Here is a 21,518-nt window from a genome sequence, read left to right on the forward strand (position 1 = left end):
CAATTGCTTCAAAAATAAAATCGCCGTGCTGAATCAATCTCCATTTTCTTCTAACACCATCAGGTAGAGTTTCAAATAGCGTTATTTGAAATCCCTCACACTGTCGGTCGTCGGATGCATAGCTGTCGCAGTCCCTCTCTCCCTCGTCATGTAACTATTATGATATTTAGGTTTTTTTCCGAAACAAGTATTGTGTAAAGATTTAAGATTTAGGTGCGAACTCATGTACTTCTCTTTGTGTTTTCAAGCAAAGATAATATACAAGAATGGAATAACACAAAGAAATCAAAGAGCGTAAGAGTTGACAGAGAACATCCAGGTAGTTTTGGTTGTGTGGTTGTACTTGCATTGAAAAGTTTATGTAACCGAGATAAGCGTTGCTTCATATAATTTTTACCTGCATTGTACAATGACAATGTTAATAGCTAAATTAATCATATTGAATGATGATTTAGTATTGGAGAAGAAACCGTTTCATCTTACCACCACAATATTATGTAATCATATCATCACACTAATAACACCACAATAATAGCACAATAACAGTACAATACAACAATAATACAACCATAATAATACCACAATAACACCACAACACAACCACAATAACATTGCAATAACACTACAATATGATGACACGAATAAAACCACTGTACAACCACAATAACACCACAATACAACCATAATAATACCACAATACAACCACAATAACACCACAATACGATTACACGAATAACATCATTATACAATCACAATAACATCACAATGCAACCATAATAACACCATAATAGAACCATAGGAACACTACAATAACATTACAATACGACGACACAAATAACACCACTATACAATCACAATAACACACACTAATACTACAATACAATCAAAATAACACCACATTAATATCACAGTACAACCAAAACAACACCACAATAACTACGACGACACGAATGACATCATTATACAACCACAATAATACCACAATAACACCACAATACAATCACAATAATACTGCAATAACACCACAATACAACGACACGAATTACATCACTGTAAAGCCACAATAACACCACAATACCACCAAAATAACACCATCATAACACCACTATACAACCACAATAAAATCGCAATAATACCACAAAACGACGTCACAAATAACACCACCGTACAACGACAATAACACTAAAATAATGCCATAATACAAACACAATAACACCACAATACGACACAAATAACACCACCGTACAACTATAATAACACCATAATACAACAACAAAAACACCACAATACAACTACAATAACACCACAATACAACGACATGAATAACACCACTGTACAACTATAATGACACCACAACAATACTATAATAACACCACAATACGATAATATGCATAACATCACTGTAAAACCATTATAACACCACAATAACACCATAATACAACCACAATATAATCATCATAACACCACAATAATACCATAATATAATTACAATAACATCACAATAACACAACAATACGATGACACAAGTAACATCACTTTACAACCACATTTGCATGATAATAACACCATGTCATTACACTAATAACATCATAATAACACCACAATAACATCCAAATACGATGGCATAAATAACACTATTGTACACCCATATTTGCATGACAATAACACTATGTCATTACAATAATAATACCACAATATAATCACAATAACATCATAATAACACTACAATTTGATGACACGGATAACACCACTGTACAACCATATTTGCATGTCAATAACACCATGTCATTACACTAATAATACCAAAATAAAACCACAATAACACCGCAAAGACACTACAATACGACGGCATGAATAATATCACTGTACAACCACATTTGGATAGCAATAACATGTCATTACACTAATAACACAATAATAACATCACGATAACACCTCAATAACACCAAATTGTGGCAGCTCTACGAGGGTAATTTTATGATATTATCGTGGCATTATTGTGGTGTTATTGATATGTTTTTGTTGTGTTGTTCTGGTGTTATTTGAGTGTTATTATGACGACTTTTTTGTGGTATTCGACTGATGTTATTGATGTGTTATTGTAATGTTATTGCGATGTTATTGTGATGTTATTTGAGTGATGTGGTGATTCTGTGGTGGTATTTGGCTGGTGTTATTGCAATATTATTATGGCTTTATTGAGGTGTTTTTGCTACATTATTTGAGTGGTATTGTGGTGATTTTGTGTTTGTATTCAACTTGTGCTATTGCAGTTTTACTATGGTGTTATTGTAATATTATTGATGTGTTATTGTGGTGTTATTGTAGTATTATTACGGAGTTATTGAGGTATTTTGTAGTGTTATTGAGGTGTTATTGATGTGTTTTTGTGATGTTATTTTAGTAGTATTTGACTGGCGTTATTGAGGTGTTATTATGTTACTATTGCGATATTTTTTGTGGAATTTTTGAGTGGTACAATGACGGTTCTATGGTGGTATTCGACTTGTGTTATTGATGTGTTATTAAGGTATTATTTAACATTATGGTGTTAAAGTAGTACTATTATGGTATTGTTGATGTATTATTGATGTGTCATTCTGATATTATTTCAGTAGAGGTTTTTTTCATGCAGTTTTTTTGATGTTGAGTTAGTGTTTTTCCATGCAGGTTTTTTATGGTAGCTTGATTGTGTAGAGGTGTTAATTTGGTGTTACTACGGTGATATCTTATTTTATTAAAATTATTCTTGATAATGTGTACCATAACTTTTAAGTTGACATTAGAGATGATTATTTTTTGTTATGTAGCCTCATTCAACTAAGAAATTTATCGATTTTCTCGGTAAAACAAAAATACCTCTTAAAATGCAGCAAGTAATTGATCGGTGCTATGGCAGATACAGTGATAATTGAGTAAATGTTCAAATTTCTTTGTTATGCAATTCTCTTATATTTGAATGTAACAAAAACTATGTGTTAACTCTGCAAAAGTGATATTACGATTGATGTTGAACATGTGGTAATAAACCTTTATGGTCCTGACGTCATACATACAAATTAGTGGTTTTCAAACGAACATGTCGATGCTTTTGCACTTATAATGGAGAAAAAGGGGAATAAATCACCGGCATTATACAAACCGTACCTATATGTATCACAACTACATTGAATAATTATTTAAGTTCAACAATATCTTGTAAAGTTAACATAGCATTTATTTGTATACTTCTTCGACGAAGACATTTGTGATTTTTCTACAGATATAAAAAGAATCATACAACTTAATGTTCGTGGAACACATCACAAAGAAAAATGTAAAAAAAAAGAAAATTATATTATTTTCTATTATTGATAAAAAAACACTAGATTTTATTTGTGGGGAATTTGAAGGATAAAAAGTGAAAATTATATGACTCTTTACCCAACAAGATGTACAAGGTGATCACCTATAGTATTGTAGGTATATTCAGCAGAAGCTCAATGATTCATTATTCAGATCATATTTTTTGGTATTGTATGGCACAATTTATTTGAACTTCAAACTTTACAGATCAAATTATTTGTAAAAGATGCTGACAAATCTTTTTGAAGTAATCTTTCAAAATGGCCAGTTGTTACGGCTAGAAGCACTTCGGCACAAACTAACAGTTCTGGCCGCAACATGCTTGTTTGCAAATATATGAAAACATTAGTAGAAATTGAGAAAGCTGACTGGAAAGACAAATTGGGCTGGCCGACAAAAATGATAAAATTTTGAGCTAAATTCGCATATGAACCTTGGCTATGGGCTTTATCAAATGCATAACTGATTGAATTTAAACAGATTAATAGATACTCTGTTGGCTTTAACCTGATTTTATTAATGAATGTGTGCAAATTTAATATGTTCTAATACTAACATTAGTTCTATCAGCTATCATTTTAGTCTCCAATGTCATTTCTGTGAAATATGCTTCCTCTTGTGCATATTTAGCTTTTATTTCTGGTTCGTTTTTGCTTATTATGCCTTTATTATTTATCATTGTGTGCAAATCTAAAATATTCTAATACTTGCATATATATCATATTCTGTAATGGTGTGCAAAATTTGAATTGTGAAAATAGCTTCTTTGCAAATGCAAGGGTAAGGCTGCATAAAGAAACCCTTCTCAGACCTTTTACTAGTGACAACTCCATGCATTGGGCATAGTTTTTTTGTATTAATGTTGTGTAAAGGTGCTTATATGGGTTTGATGCTTTGTAGGAAGCAAGTGCAAAATAAAGCACAAATTTTCCCTATAATTATGTTACATATTGTTTAGCATTGGATTGCATTTTGGTATATCATCTAATTTTTATGCATATTAAGAGATTTACTTTTGCATGTATCTTCAAATTATAGTCTTTTCTTTTCCTAATGGGTTGGCTGGATAAGAGTTTACCTTTACCTCACTTCACATCTAATATTGAAAAAGGATCCTTTTCATAAAATCCTTCTTAGAGTTTTCATTAACTTTGGGTAGTTATTTATTTCTTTATTTGTCATGTAAATCCTAGAATGTTGCGTGCCATCAGGAACATTAAGAAATGCTAATTGGAGCATGACCACTGAAAAAAAGTAAAATGTTTGATCAATAACCAAAGAAAAGTTGAATTTAGTGCATATCCAGTTCCATTCATTTTTTAATTTTAGTAGCTCTGATGTCAGAATTTGTAAATGCAAAGTAGACAGTAAAAAATAGTGTTTTTGCTTCCATAAGACTGGATTATATATACGACTGTTTATGCAAAGTTTTGCTTTTGATTTTCTTATGCTATCTATTTCTGAAGTATTTTCAAGATGACTTCGGACGATGTTTTAATTTTTGTATCAGGGAAGACTTGTTGATTTGAGAATTAGTTCATACAAACTTTGGATTCTTAAAGAAGATGGATCATTGTTTTATGAGTATAGCTTGGGGGGTAGGACTGGAAAGGGCTAGGCAAGTTTGTTAGAGTATTGAATTGAATTAGGTTTAAAATTGTGGCTTTGAAAATCCTACCTAGCTTCGTTCATGTTGTAGTCATTTTGGGTTGATTTGGCTGAGGAGAATGGTGATTTATGTTTTATGTTTCTTCTATCTTATTTCTCTTCTAAATTTCATTATTGATTTGCTCGAGTGACTGGAACTTTTTCAAGGTGGATGCGGTCTAAATTTTGCGTTAGAAGTAAGTGTTATTGATATGTTATTATGGTGTTATTGTCGTGTTATTGAGGTATTATTTGAGTAGTATTATGGTAGTTCTGTAGTGGTATTCAAAGAGTGTTATTGATGTGTTATTATAGTGTTATTGCGATATTATTGTGGTGTTATTGAGATATTATTGAGGTATTATTCTGATGTTATTATGGTGTTATTGTGATATTTTTATGATGATATTGGGGTGTTATTGTGGCAGTTTTATAGTGGTATTTAACTGATTTTATTATGGTGTTATTATGGTATTATTATGATCTTATTGAGGTGTTATTGAGGCGTTATTTGAATGGTATTGTAGAGGGTCTATAGTGGTATTCGATTGGTGTTATTGTGATTTTATTTGAGTGGTATTGTGATATTATTGTGGTGTTATTGAGATGTTATTAAGGTGTTATTGTGGTGTTATTTGGGCTTATTGTGACGGCTCTGTGGTGATATTTGATTGGTGTTATTGAGGTGTTATTATAGTATTATTGCAATATTATTTTGGTTTTCTTGAGATGCTATTGAGGTGTTATTTGAGTGATAATGTGGAGGCTCTGAGGTGGTATTCGACTGGTGTTATTGAAGTGTTATTATGGTATTAATCTAGTATTATTTTAGTGTTTTTGAGGTGTTATTTCGGTTGTCTTGAGGTATAATAGTAGTATTTTTGTGGTGTTATTACAATATTATTGTGGTGTTATTGAGGTATTATTGAAGTGTTACTGTTGTGTTATTTTATGTGTTATTGTGGTGTGAGAATTGTATTATGGCGGTTCTATGATGGTATTTGACTGATATTATTATAGTGTTATTATGGTGTTATTGTGGTATTATCGTGATGTTATTCAGGTGTTACTAATGTGTTATTTGAGTAATATTGTGGCGGCTCTAAGGTGGTATTCGACTGTTATTATTGGAGTATTATTATGATGTTATTGTAGTATTTTTGTGGTGCTTTTGAGGTGTTTTTGTGGTTGTATTGCGATGTTATTATGATGTTATTGTAATTTTGTTGAGATATTATTATGGTATTATTGAGGTGTTATTTGAGTGTTATTTTAATATTATTATCGCATTATCACTGTGTTATTGTGGTGTTGTTGCGACAATGTTATGGTGTTAATGATGTATTATTATGACGTGTTTGTAGTAGTATTGTGGTGTTATTGCGGTATTATTATGGTCTTCTTGGGGTGTTATTGGATTTTTATTATGGCGGTATTTTTGTGGTGTTCTTGAATTTTCATTACAATCTTGAATGAATGTTCACTATATGACCATTGGATTATTGTTAATATATTTAGTAAATCACTTTATGTGATGTTATTCATGATGCCTCCAATACAATGTTTGATGTAGTATGTATAAGATTCTAGAATTTTTTTATTGCAGATCTAAAATGAAATTTGCAAAATAAAATAAGCATGTACAATGTCACATAACCAAAACTTTTGATTGGGAAAAGTATAATGTTTGTTACTTGATATGAAAACTAATAGTATCATGCAAATAATAATTTAATGGTTTCTACAATGAACAATATAAATCAAACCCATAAAAAATCACACATGTAGCATAAAATCATGTTCTAGCACAAAATCTATACCGTTTCCAACACCTCAATAACAACATAATAACACCAAAATAATACCGTAATAACATCAAAATACCTATATGGACAAAGTACAACCTCAATGCTAAGGTAACTTGCTTTACTGAATTTATCTCCAATTTTTTATTAATCATTCCAAAATCTCTTACATCAATTAATTGCTAAATTTATAAGATTTTCGTACAAACAAATTCAAGTACATAATTATAAATTAAAGAATTTGTATGTCTCCACGAATGGAATCTAACATCAGGTTGGTATATGTTTTTGTGGATAACGACGTAAACAACTCGAGGATTTATATGTCTCCACGAATGGAATCTAACATCAGGCTGGTATATGTTTTTGTGGATAACGACGTAAACAACTCCTGCTATGTTGGAGTAATCATGAGTGAAGCTTTAAGAAAAAAGTAACAATAAAAAAATTCTAAAGATGTTCAATTTCTGCTATATACATGCATGACACAATCCGACATTGCACACAAATTTGTGTTGCATGAGGCTAGTTCTTGGCTTGATGAAGGTTCTTAATCTTTTTCTATATTACAAACCATATTTTATGTTCGAGAAACGTAATGATACATATAATGAAGATGATCTTGAATATAATAATATATATTTTTTACTCTCTTATTTTTCTCCCAACATTCTTTTAACCTAAAAGTAGATATTCCCTTCGAGGGCATCTTCGTTGGGTCATTCAAATTACATTCTTTATTAACATTTTTTTTTTATTTGATGTTTGCTTTGACAGAGTTACTCTTCCACTTACTGTGTCATCAACATCAACAGATAATATTTTCAGCAATTCTAATGTACATTGCTCAGCTTCTTCATTTCCAAGGGCTTTGGTGCAAATTTGATATGAAAACCTTCAGATGTGTGTATGAAATATGACACCACTTGAATAACCATTCCTCACTTATGCCTCTTCCAGATGTTTATATCCATAAATGCTATAGATGTGCCTTTTATCATGAACAGATCATCGCAGTAGAAGATACTTGTCGGATATCTTTGTTATATTTTCTAAACTGAAAACTCGTAGATAGTGGAAACATAATAGGCCCATCATTTCAAAAAATTTTCAACTGCAGCTTATTTTAGAATTAAACTTATCAAATTTAACAATCCAAGGTTTGTTTGTCCCCTGTTTATCCAAACTTTTAATGCAAAATTCTGAATCACTATTTGCAGAGAATTCTATTGTAAGACCACATAGCCCACGTAATAACTCTTCTTCGAACATTAAATACAGCTTCTTTGAATAAAATGAAGTTGTATCTCTCAACACTGGATTGCTTTTAACGAAGTAACTACAGACTAAACTACAATAATTTTACAATAATATCGCAATAACACCTAAATAACACTTCAATAACACCACAATATTATCACAATAACACTATAATAACATCGCAAATAATGTCATTGAATAAAATGAAGTTGTATCTCTCAACACTGGATTGCTTTTAACGAAGTAACTACAGACTAAACTACAATAATTTTACAATAATATCGCAATAACACCTAAATAACACTTCAATAACACCACAATATTATCACAATAACACTATAATAACATCGCAAATAATGTCATAACAACACATCAATAACAACTGAATAATACTAATAATATCATAATAACACCAGTTAAATACCACCACAATACCACTAAAATGACACCTCAATAACACCACAAAAATACTGCAATAACACCATAATAACAATGTAATAACACATCAATAACATAATAATATCGCAATAACACCATAATAACACCACAATAACACCAATCAAATATCACCACAAAGCCACCACAATACCACTCAAATAATACCATAATAACACCTCAGTAACATTACAATAACACGCAATAAAACCATAATTACATAACAATAATGTCATAGTAACTTCATAATAACACCACAAATAATGTCACAATAACACCTAAATAACACAATACCATAATAACATCGCAATAATGTCACAATAACACGTTAATAACACATGAATAACACAACAATAATATTGCAATAACATCATAATAACATCGGTCGAATATCACCACAGAACCGCCATCATATCACTCAAATAACACCTCAATAACACCCCAAAAATACTACAATAACACCATAATAACACTTTAATAACAACACAACAATAACCTAATAACACCTCAACAATACCACAATAATATCATAAACAACATAATAACGCCATAAAAAATACCAGTTGAATACCGCTAGAAACTATCATAATATCACTTAAACAATACCTCAATAACACATCAATAACATCACAAAAATATCACAATAACATCATAATAGCACCTCAAATAACATCACGATAATATCTCAAAAACGTCTATCGCAATAACACCATAATAAAACCGTAATAACACTAGTCAAATACCACCACAGAGTCACCACAATACCACTCATATAATTCCACAATAACACCTAAATAATATCTGGATAACACAATAATATTGTAATAACACTCTATTAACACTGTAATAACACCCGTCGAATACCTCCATAGAACCGTCATATTATCACTCGAATAAAATCTCAATAACACCTCATTAACATCTAAATAACACCACAAAAACATCACAATATAACTCACATCTATTTCAAACTACTCACCATTATTTTCAGATTCAATCACCTCTATTTCAAACATTTCACAATTTTTTCAGATTCCATCACATACATTTCAAACTTCTCACCATTTTTTCAGATTACATCATCAATATTTCTTGTATGATAAAAATATAATTATGGACAGAGAGAGTCTAGACAGAGAGAGAAGCAGAAACAATCATTTTGCGAAACCCCACCCATAATGTTAGAAGAAAATAGAGTCTTTCAGCGCGAAGGGTGTTGTTTTTGAAGCAATGGGTGGGATAAGGTCGGATCATGCATTAAAATATTTAAAATATAAATAGTTTCATTTTTATTCAGTAAGTCCGCTTCCTTACACTCGCCTACATCTCATTGGAGCCCGGCTCTGTCCAGACTCGGGATGCAATTTTTTCCCCTTTATTATCGCCGTCCAGTCGCCTCCGTAGTTTGAAACCTCACCGTCGCCAGCAATGATGAGACGCTATTCCTCACCTTACGTTGTTCCGTCAGCAAATCGCCGGAATTGAAATCACTCGTGCCACTACTGCTCACCGCCGAAGATGGGTCAGGGCTTGAGCTGTGGCCCGCCGAGCATTGAACCATATTTCTTTGTCGCGTTTCAGTTCAACCGAGCATCGAATCACATAAAAAAATCTAATCATTTGTTTGATTTCACTCCGAAAACTCCTCTTACCCTGGCCTCCATGTGTGGGGTGATTAATTGCGTGGAGAAACAAATTATCCAGTCTGGAGCTACTATGTGGTTTCTCCCTTCTCTTCCTCCTAGCTTCCCTTTAATCTATTCTGGAGATTCTGATAAGTCATAGCTCAATGAGCTTTTGTATCTGCTTGCTTTCAGATCTTAATGTTTGATTCGGTGAATGGATGAACTTGCCTCCACTAAACATACGACCAATTATAGGCCATAAGTATGTAAAAATATGGTTTCTAAGTGTTTGGCATATAAAAAAAAAAAAAAAACACAAGAATTGGGTCGCATTCATGTATATAAAATCCCCTTTATACATTTAACCCTAAAAGAATTAATTAGCTCAAAACGGAAGAAAAGTGAAATTTGAGAAAGAAATATTTTATGCAAAAAGAAGTTATTGTTTTGAAAGGAACTCACCGGCGACTATGAAGTAAGGCCGCCGGCGATAACCCCTCACCGGAAACATATCAGTTAGAATCCCCCACGCGGGCTTCAAAATCCATGGAATATAATAGAAACCTATGTACATTTGAACCGCAGAAGGCTGAACTTTCTGAACATCTTTCCAGTAGAAATCTGAAACTACTTTGAAGAAAGAGCCGGAGAAGCCTTGGCTCAGACCGTAAACTAGCATGACACCGAGAACGAAGCTGGTGTTCAGCTCTCTGCAGAGCTTTCTGATCCATTGGTATGGCTGAGAGAGGAGGCCGAAAGCTACGGTGGCGCCGGTGGAGTTTTCCGGCGGTGGGGGGTGGAGAAGGTCTTGAGATTCTGAGGAGGATTTCATTTTGTTGGGTTGTGGGGTTAGGGATGGACGGGGTCTTAACTTGAAGAAGAGGAGGAAGTTACTTTGTTTAATTAGAAGTAGTTGTTTTGAAACTTCTTCAATTCATACTATGACCGGAGAGTAAGTACTTTCTTATGGACATTTGCATATACATTACCCAATTCTTATGCATTTGCATATCAAATATATTTTTTGTTTTTATTTTAATATTATCAAAAATTTTTGATCACATCAAATATACGAAAAAAATTTCTGACTGGACTCCGGACATAGTTCTATGTGTGGACTCTAGTGATATGCCTCCATATATGTTACATCGAGGAGGTTATTGAAGTGAAATCGCAGAAGTTAATTAGAGGGTTATGAGAGGGTTATTGCAGAGGTTAATACATGAAGTTATTGAAGTTGAACCGTAGAGGTTATTGAGTGTTATTACGGGGTTATTACAGAGTTATTGAAGTGAGACCACTGAGGTTATTGGAGGGTTATTTAGGGTTATTGCAGGATTTATTGAAGTTGAACCATAGAGGTTATTGAGGGTTATTGAGGGATTATTGCGGTGTTATTGGAGTTAATACCGCCAATAACCCCCAATAACCTCTAAATAATATTTACAATTTCACTCCAATAATCTTAGTGGTTCCACTCCAATAATCTCAGCAGTTCCACTTTAATTTTTTTTTAGGTGGATCCGATATAGCACGCATGACAATATATTACTGAGAGTCTGCACATAGAGCTACGTCTGGAGTCCGGACGTAAGGCTTTTCCCAAATATATATATGTAAGATGGGCTAGCAGTATGCAAGTTTAGATATAAGGCAAGCAAATACATCAGAACTCATCAGTTGAAAGAATGAAGTCTTCTATTTATCTAATGTTAAAAGAAAATTCAGTCAATTTTAATAAGATTATGATATTTTAATTGTATTGTTTTGTGATTTTAATTTATAGATAAAATTCAAAAATAATGTAGATAATTTAATATTTATATATAATCGAAAGGAAAAATGTAAAGAATAAATTATTTGCCACTTTTTTTTTATATTATCAAAATAAAAATTAGGTAAGAATAGTGAGAATAGTTTTTTATTTATCCTGTATATAAGCTGCGCTTGCTAGTAGTGTTAGGGGTTGCTTGGCTACGAATATGATTTAAGAGATTTTAGTATCCCTTGGAGAACTAAAACTTTTAGAAAAAGTTATTATAGATATTATATCTGATTGAACTATAATAAATTGTTTGAAAAATATTTTTTTGGATTTGAAACTTAAAAGAGAAAAGAAGAGAGGTGTTCTCTTGAAGATTTATCATAAAATGAGATTTAGGATGATAATATAGCTCATAAAATTGTATAGTCTAATGTCGTGTGACGTAGCTTTACGTGCGGACTCCAATAATATGTCGTTATATGTGCTACATTATGAAGGTTATTTTGGGGTTATTGAGGTGGAACCGTGGAGGTTATTTCGTGATTATTAAAGAGAAACTCGTATATTCCACTTAAATATTCCTGAAAGGACTCCGAAATAACATCCGCGGTTTCACTTTAATAATCCCGAAATAAAACCGTGGAGGTTATTTCAGGATTATTAAAGTGAAATACATAAGTTTATCTTTAATAACCCCGAAATAAACTTCGTGGTGTTGTTTTAGGGTCATTGAAGTGGAACCACAGATTATTTCGAGGTTATTATGGAGTCTGTGATTTCATTTTAATATTTTTTAGGTGAGTTCAATATAACACACATAACAATATATTACTGGGAGTCCGCACTTAGAGCTGCATTCAGAGTTCGGACAAAAAATTTTTCCTCGTGACAGAACCTAAAGTTCTAGGATTAGGAATTAAATAGTTGGTCAGGTTGAACTAAAAGTACGTCCCAAAGGAGGATTGTCAAGCTTCTCAACTAAGCACCAGTTGCCAAGCACGAGAACCTTTAAAATTCTATCTCGAGCTTACTTTTTTATATGATTGAGGGATACTTCGATTTACTTAAGCCATATGTATAAAAGTTTATATTGACAATTTATTGTGCATTCAAATAAAACAAAGAAGATTTACATAGATACCACTCAATTTTTTTTATTTACATATCTAATATCTGAACTTCAATTTTTATATATATGCCACCTTATATATAGGGCTGTCAAAAATGCTTGTTGTTCGCGAACAGTTCGTGTTCGGTTCAGTTATATATATTAATATTAGGGGTGTCAAATTGGCTCGTCGTTCGCGAACAGTTCGTGTTCGGGGTTCGTATTCGATTTGTTCGGTAAGTAAACGAAACGAACGTGAACCAATTTGTTTTCGTTTGTTTAGTTAAACGAACCAAACACGAACAGTGATGCATTTGTTCGTGTTCGAATCGTTATTGTTCGAAATATAACATAATTTAAAATAATTATAAACAAAAAATTTATGATATTTTAAATATATATCTATGAAAAGCTGCCAATCACTTTTTAAAACTTAAAATATTGATATTTTTGATGTAATATGAGACTTCTATGTGCTATACATATAACAAGAGCAAATTTAAGTTGTTAGATATGTAAATACATGAGAATTGGGTGATATGTATGAAAATGGCCCAATAAAAAATTGGATTTGTTCAGCAAGAGGAGAAAAGATCTACCATATAAGTAACATCTGAATTTGCTGCTACTAATTTACGTTAGGTTTGTGGTAGACTTGTCAGCCATTGGTTAGCTTGCGGTAGAATCGATCGGCCACATAATAGCTCTCGAACTTACAGTTAATTTGTTCATCCATTCTTTAACGGCTGAAAAAGCAGTCACAAACCTGTACTAAAACTTTAAAAAATATCGAAAGCCAATTAAAATTTTTACACCTACAAGCATGGATCATAACACTTGACAATAACATCAATTGTATCTCACAAAAGAAAGAATTAACATAGAGAACGGTTAACAACGAATGAAACCATCATACAGATCATAAGAAATTTAGTAAATCATCAAACACGTAAGTTCCTTTAAAAAATCTAATACATAAATATTGTTAAACGCATAGCCGTTAATGAATTTAAGAGACTGTAACCGTTGACATATTGTTCTTCAATGATCTAAGATTAGGTAATATTTGGCTTTAGGTATTATAAGTTCACAAAAAGTTGTCTCTTAAGGTTCTAGCTACCTCATCTTATAATACTCCTATAAATCTTATCCCGCTTTACTATTATATTTTGTTTTACCCTTATTATCCATTAAAATATTGAACATATATTATAAAAAAAAAGTTTTTAATGTGCATGGCATCAAGATTATGACTAATCAACTGCTCTTTCAGTACAATAGATCCCAGAAAGATCCCATATTGTCCAATTATGTGTAACAATGAAATCAAGAAGATGGTGCAAATATAGTTCTGGGAAACGGTGATTCTTAGAATTTCACCAACCATGTGCCACAAATCCTCCCCAGTTATTAATGGCGGAGGCCTTGATTTTTCAACTCTATTTTTTAAAAAGACATCTTAATTCCTTCTGAATGGGTGATCAACAAGTAACAAAATTCAATGACAATTGAACCATAATTTTTTCTTCCATGTTTAAAAGTAAATGTCTTTGAAATATCCATACAGTAAAGGCAAGCTAATTTTCCTGCAGTGCACCAACCAATATCTACCGAAATATTGAAAAATCACTTATTAACCACAATAGGATGGCGTTCAGATGAATTTTTTTTTGTGGCAATACAATATGTCACCACACATGTTTTCCATAAAGTTTGAAACTCATATATCAAATGTTATAAGTACACTTCATTATTTCCCATAAGGCTATGTAGACCTGATATGATTAATACACATAATAAATGACTACTTTTTCATATACATTTGTATGCTTATTTTTAATGATATTACACTTTAAAGGAATGTATTTTGCATGTTTTTGCCTTTAGATACAAAAAATAGACTTTTGGAGAAAATGAAGCAAAAATGATGCAATTTGGAGTAAAAACGAGCAAAGAATAAACATTTCGATATGTCTTTATATGCTTAATCTCCTTTACATTTATCACATATTTTTTAATGAAATTACACTTTAAAAAAATGTTATTTTCATGTTTATCTTGTAGGTATAACAATTTGGAGCTAAACGGAGCTGTAACAGGGCGAAACAGAGCTGAAACTGGGCGAAATGAGGCAAAGCGATGGAACTGTCTGCAAGGTGGCGCCTAGGCACCCGAAACTGGTGCCTAGGCGCCGGAAGACAGAGATTACAGTTCCTAGGGGCCCAAAACTATTTTTGTTCTTGTGTGAGTGCTTATTTTTATAATTGTTACTTGTATTTGTGTATGCAAAAATTAGGATCCGAAGAATTAGTACCTTACGATTCGGAATTAGAACAAACTATAAGAAAAATTCGAAAACAAAAAGAACTTAACAAAATGACAAACAATTTAAATAATCAATGTATATAAAATGAATATCAACAGAGACCATTAAGAGACTATTCTAATCCTACAGTAGATAAAATTCACTTGACTATACAAACTCCTGTTGTAGCTACTAGTTCATTTATGCTTAAACCTACTATTATCCAAATGATACAAAATAATCAGTTTGGGGGAACAACATCTGAAGATTCAAATTTACATTTTGCTAGTTTTCTGGAATTTACATTTAAATATGATAGAGTGTCGAATGACACCGGCAGACTTAGACTTTTTCGTTTTCATTAAAGGGAAAATCTAAGATGGGGTTAAACTCTTTAGTACCTGGATTAATCAAAACTTGGTGAGAATTATCTCAGAAAATTTTAGCTAAGTATTTCCCACCATCAAAAATTGCGAAGCTTAGAAACGATATTACATCCTTTTATCAGTTTGATTGGAGAATTAATATATGAAGCTTGGGAACGATTTAAAGATTGGAGAATTAATATATGAAGCTTGAGAACGATTTAAAGATCTCCTTATAAAGTGTTCACACCATGCTTTACTAGATTTGTTAATAATTCAAATATTTTATAATGGATTAACGGGATCTCTTAGATCTATTATTGATGCTACTGTTGGTGGATCATTAATGTCAAAACCATTCGATGAAGCATATTCATTAATTGAGATGGGTGCTAACAATTTTCAATGACCCTCTAAAAGGTTAAATCCAAAATGAGTAACCAGTGTTCTTGACTTTAACACAATTTCTATTTTGGCTTCTCAAATTGTTGAAATATCAAAGAAGTTGGACCAGTTTGGAATGAATATATCTCAAACACCACCTGTGGTTGAGGAAAATTCATTTGGACAAATGTTAGATTCTCAATCGTCATATGAAACTTTGAATGTAATAAATTATTGACCTAATTATCCCTATTTTAATTATTAAAATCCTGGTTGGAAAAATCACCTTAATTTAAGTTGGAATAACAATAACTCTAACGGTGTAAATCTGCAATGGGGGAACAATCATGCGAACCCTTTGGAAAATGTAAACAATTAAGGAAATACTAATTATAGACCTTATTATCTTCTTGGTTTTAACAGCAACTCGCAATTTAAGAAGAAGAAACTTTCTATGGAAGAATTAGTATTACAAATAGGTAATCAATTACAAAGTTGGGTAGCGACAATTAGAAACATTGAGAACCAATTGGTACATATTGCTACTGCACTGAGCAGTATGCCTCAAGGAACTCTTCCAAGTAATGTTGATATTAATCCTAAAGACCAGAATAAAGGAGCAAATTAAAGCTATACAATTATGAAGTGGAAGAGAAGTGGAAACAAAAGTTCAAAAAGAGATTGAAGTTGAGAATGAAGGGGTGGAAATAGAAAAATCTGAAGAAGATGTTTGTCATGATTTAGAATATTCTATTAAATTGATGAAAATTACTGTTGAAAAACCATCAGCTCCATTTCCTTAAAGATTGAGACACCAAAAATTGGATAAACAATTCTCAAAATTTTTGGAAATATATAAGAAACTAACCATAAACATTCCATTTGCTGAAGCCTTGGAACAAATGTTGAGTTATGTAAAGTTTATGAATGATATACTTAATAGAAAAATGGAGTTTACAGATAATGAGACAATTGTACTTAGTGAAGAGTGTAAATCTATAATTCAAAAAAAGCTTCCTGAAAAACTTAAAGATCCTGGTAGTTTTACTATTTCATATGTGCTATAGACGAAAGATATTTTGGAAAAGCTTTATGTGATTTGAGAGTATGTATTAATCTTATGCCTTTATCTATTTTTAGAAGGTTAGGATTTGAAGAGATTTCCCCTACTACAGTAACCCATCAGTTAGTTGATCGATCGATCACCTATCCTAAAGGAGTTGTAGAAGATGTATTGGTGAAGGTTGATAAATTTATAATTGCCTGTGGATTTTATTGTGTTAGATATAAAGGAAGATAAATAAATTCCAATCATTTTAGGGAGACCATTTCTTGCAACTGGAAGAATTATGATAGATGTACAAAAAGGTGAGTTAACCATGAGAGTCAATGATCAAGAAGTTACATTTAATATATCAAATTCAATGAATTACCCAACAAAAGGTAAAGAGGTGAATGCTTCAGGATGGAAATTTGTGATTATTTGAGTAACAATCATTTTACGAAAATTTTTGAAGAAAAAATGGAACAAGAAGATTTAAAACATGAAGATGACGATAATATATATGTAATGAAGATATAGATTATGTTAGGAAAGATTTGAATTGTTGGACACTACGAAAAATAATAAAAATCATATTCCTTCAATTGAAGCACCTCCTAAACTCGATATGAAAGTACTCCCTGAACATTTAAAATATGTTTTTTGAGTAGATTTATCTACATTACCGGTTATAGTATCCTCAGAGTTGACAAAATTATAAGAACAAAAGTTATTAGAGATTTTGAGAAAATATAAGAAAGCCTTTGGATATACATTAGCTGATATCAAAGGAATCAGTCCAAAGGAATCAGTCCTTCGATCCTTCGATTTGTATGCATAGAATTTTATTAGAAGATCATCATGAACCTAAAGTGGATCTTCGAAAGAGATTAAATCCTATAATAAAAGAAGTGATTAAAAAAGAAATTTTGAAATGGTTAGATGTCGGTATTATATATCTTATCTCGGATAGTGCTTGGTTAAGTCCAATTCACTGTGTCCCAAAGAAAGGGGGTGTGACTGTTGTTGTCAATGAAAAAAAAGAATTAATATCAATACAAAAAGTCACTGGTTGGCAAATATCTATTAACTATAGAAAATTAAATTCTGCCACTAGGAAAGATCACTTTTATTTACCTTTTCTGAACCAAATGTTGAATAGACTGGTTGACACAAATATTTTTCTTTGTTAGATGGATATACTGGTTATCATCAAATTCTTATTGCTCCTGAGGATCACGAAAAGACAACATTTACAAGTCCTTATAAAACTTTTTCTTTTAGATGAATGTCATTTGGTTTATGTAATGCATCTGCAATATTTCAAAGATGTATGATGTTTATATTTTGCGATTTGATTGAAAAAAGGAATAGAAGTTTTTATGGATGACTTTTCAGTGTTCGGAACTTCATTTGAATCATGTTTAGATCATTTAAAAAAAGTTTTAGAATGATGTGAAAAGATAAATTTAGTATTAAATTGGGAGAAATGTCAATTTATAGTTACAAGAGGTATTTTACTTCGTCATAAAATTTCTAAAAATGGAATGAAAACATATATGACAAAAAATTAAGTTATAGCTAAACTACCTCCTCCTACTATAGTGAGAGGAGTTAAAAGTTTTTTAGGACATGCTGGTTTCTACAAGGCATATATTAAGAATTTTTTAAAAATTACTAAGCCTCTATGCTAATTATTATAAAAAGATGCAAAATTTGATTTCAATCAATAATGCATTGATGCCTTTGAATTATTAAAAGAAAAATTAATCACTGCTTCTATAATAGTTTCACTTGATTGGGAGAAACTATTTGAGCAAATGTGTGATGCTAGTGATTATGCAATTGGGGTTAGATTAGGGCAAAGATATGATAAAATTTTTAAAATTATATATTATGCAAGTAGAACTCTGAATGAAGCTCAAATTAATTAAAATTAATTATACCCTTACTGAAAGAAGTTATGAGCAATTGTCTATACTTTTGATAAGTTTAGACCATATCTCCTTGAAGCTAAATTTTTATGCATACTGATTATTCTGATGTAAGATATTTAATGCAGAAGAAGGACGTAAAACCAAAATTAATTAAATGGATCATTCTGATGCAAGAATTTGATTTTGTGGTAGTTGATATGAAGGGATTTGATAATCAAATAGCAGATCATTTATCTAGGATGGAGTAGGAAAGATCATTTAATTATGAAAATGAAATTAACGAAAACTTTCTTGATGAACATCTATACATTTTTAATGAATGGCATGTGTTATGGTATGAAGACAATGAATTATATTGTTAGTGTTTTTTTACCCTATGGATTGACAACACAACAATAGAAAAAAATTATTCACGATGCAAAATTTTACTTTTGCGATGACCCATATTTATATAAGCAATGTAAAGATCAGTTTATTCGAAGATGTGTATCATATGAAGAAATTGAAAATATTATTTAAAAATATATTTGGGAGACATTTTAGAATTGGTAGAACAACATATAAAATTTTAGGGTTTGGATTTTATTGGCCTACTCTATTTAGGGATGTTAATACATATAAAAAAATATGTGATCGATGTTAGCGAGTAGGAAATATTCAAAAAATGAATGAAATGCCCCTAAATTTTACATTGGAAGTTGAAATATTTGATGTATGCGGATTGGATTTTATGGGACAAATTATTCCCTCTTTTAAAAATTTAAATATATTAATTGTAGTAGGTTGTGTTTCCAAATGGATCAAAGCAGTTGCTTTACCTCGATGTGATGCTCGGAGTATTTCAAAATTTTTAATGAAAAATATTTTTACAAGATATGTGATGTTTAGAATAATTATTATAGATGAGGGATCTCATTTTAAGAATAAAAGAATTAAAAAATTGGATGAAAAATATGATATATAACATATGATCTCCACTGCTTATCATCCCAAGACTAGTGGTCTAGCAGAATTATCTAACCGTGAAATTAGAATTATCTAACCGTGAACAGAATTATCTAACCGTGAAATTAGAAGAATCTTGGAAAAAACTATAAATTCTAATAAAATAGATTGGACTGGTAAATTAGATATTGCATTATGGATATACAGAATAGCTTATAAAACTCCTAGAGGATGTCTCCAAATAGATTTAGTTTTGGAAAGACTTATCACTTACCAGTAGAATTGGAGCATAAAGCTTATTGGGCTATTAAAGAATTTAATTTTAATTTGAAAGATGCTGGTGAGACAAGATTATTACAATTGAATGAGCTTGAAGAAATTAAAAATAAATCTTATGACAAAGCTAAGATTTATAAGGAAAAAAAAGAAAAATTGGCATGATCGGAAACTAAAGGCATTTGAACCTGGACAAGACGTCTTATTGTATAGCACAAGAATGAAATTATTTCTAGAAAAACTTAAGTCTAGGTGGTTAGAGCCATTTACTGTAAAAAAGGTCTACCCATATAGAGTTATGGATATTGAAGATCCAAAAACCAGAAAAGTATTTAAAGTTAATGGGCAAAATTGAGGAGAAGCTTGAAGATAGGCCTAATAAAAAATTGGTTTCACTTGAATCTTTTTAAATGGAAAGACTTAGAAACAATCATAAGCTTATTTTTATTTTAAAAAAATTATTGGTCAAATTGGTATTGATAAGGTGCTTAAATTTTGTTTTTAAACTTTATTTAAATCTTTTTTTTTTGAAAAATTTCAATAACTTTTGAAGTAAATAGAAAATCAGGATTCCTAAATTAAATATGAGATATTCTTACACCTTAGTCATAAGTTGATTTGCTAGAATTTCTCCTAAGTTACACTATAACATTTTTTAGACAAAATTATAGAAGAATCTACTGAAACCCACTACCTCAAATCAATAAATTTGGTCTTTAAAATTATAGTGTTAGTTAAGCATAAGAAAAGTTTAAGTTTGAGGGACTTGATCCACCTGAAAATAGCCCATTTTTAATATACATTTAATGTTCATTTTATGCACATTTTTTTGATAATATTGCACTTCAAAGGAAGGTATTTTGCATTTTTTTGGTTCCAGGTATAAGAAATATATTTTTAGAGAAAATGGAGAAAAAAATGGTGCAGATTGGAGTCAAAACAAGCAAGGAAGAAAATTTTGACCTAGCACATTTCGATGTGTCTTTCTATGCTTAATCTCTCTTACATTTATTACATGTTTTTGAATAAAATCACACTTTAAAGAAAGATTATTTTCATTCTTATCTTGTAGGTAAAACAATTTGGAGTGAAAAAGAGCTGAAATGGGGCAAAACGGAGTTGAAACGGAGCGAAACAGGGAGAAATGGTGGAGCTGCCTGCAGGGTTGCGCCTATGTGCCAGAAACAGTCTAGGGGCAGTTTTTTATGATTTTTGGTGTTTTTGTGTTGTTCTAGAAGGTTCTGGATGACTATGCATGCCCCACGGAGTGGTTC

General features: G+C 31.3%; 1 protein-coding gene across 2 annotated transcripts in view; it reads right to left on the reverse strand.

Annotated features, from left to right (window-relative positions):
• The window catches only part of LOC110027731 (probable folate-biopterin transporter 6), a 112,435-nt gene extending 101,400 nt beyond the window's left edge, over positions 1-11,035 (reverse strand). For both annotated transcript variants that reach the window (XM_020729271.1, XM_020729270.1), the window contains exon 1: positions 10,580-11,035. In XM_020729271.1, the coding sequence (XP_020584930.1) occupies positions 10,580-10,949 (370 nt within the window). In that variant the 5' untranslated portion in view covers positions 10,950-11,035. The remainder of the gene's footprint in view (positions 1-10,579) is intronic.
• Between the last annotated feature and the right edge of the window lie 10,483 nt (positions 11,036-21,518).

This window comes from Phalaenopsis equestris, unplaced genomic scaffold, assembly GCF_001263595.1.
Source record: "Phalaenopsis equestris unplaced genomic scaffold, ASM126359v1 Scaffold000438, whole genome shotgun sequence".
NCBI classification, from domain to species: domain Eukaryota; kingdom Viridiplantae; phylum Streptophyta; class Magnoliopsida; order Asparagales; family Orchidaceae; genus Phalaenopsis; species Phalaenopsis equestris.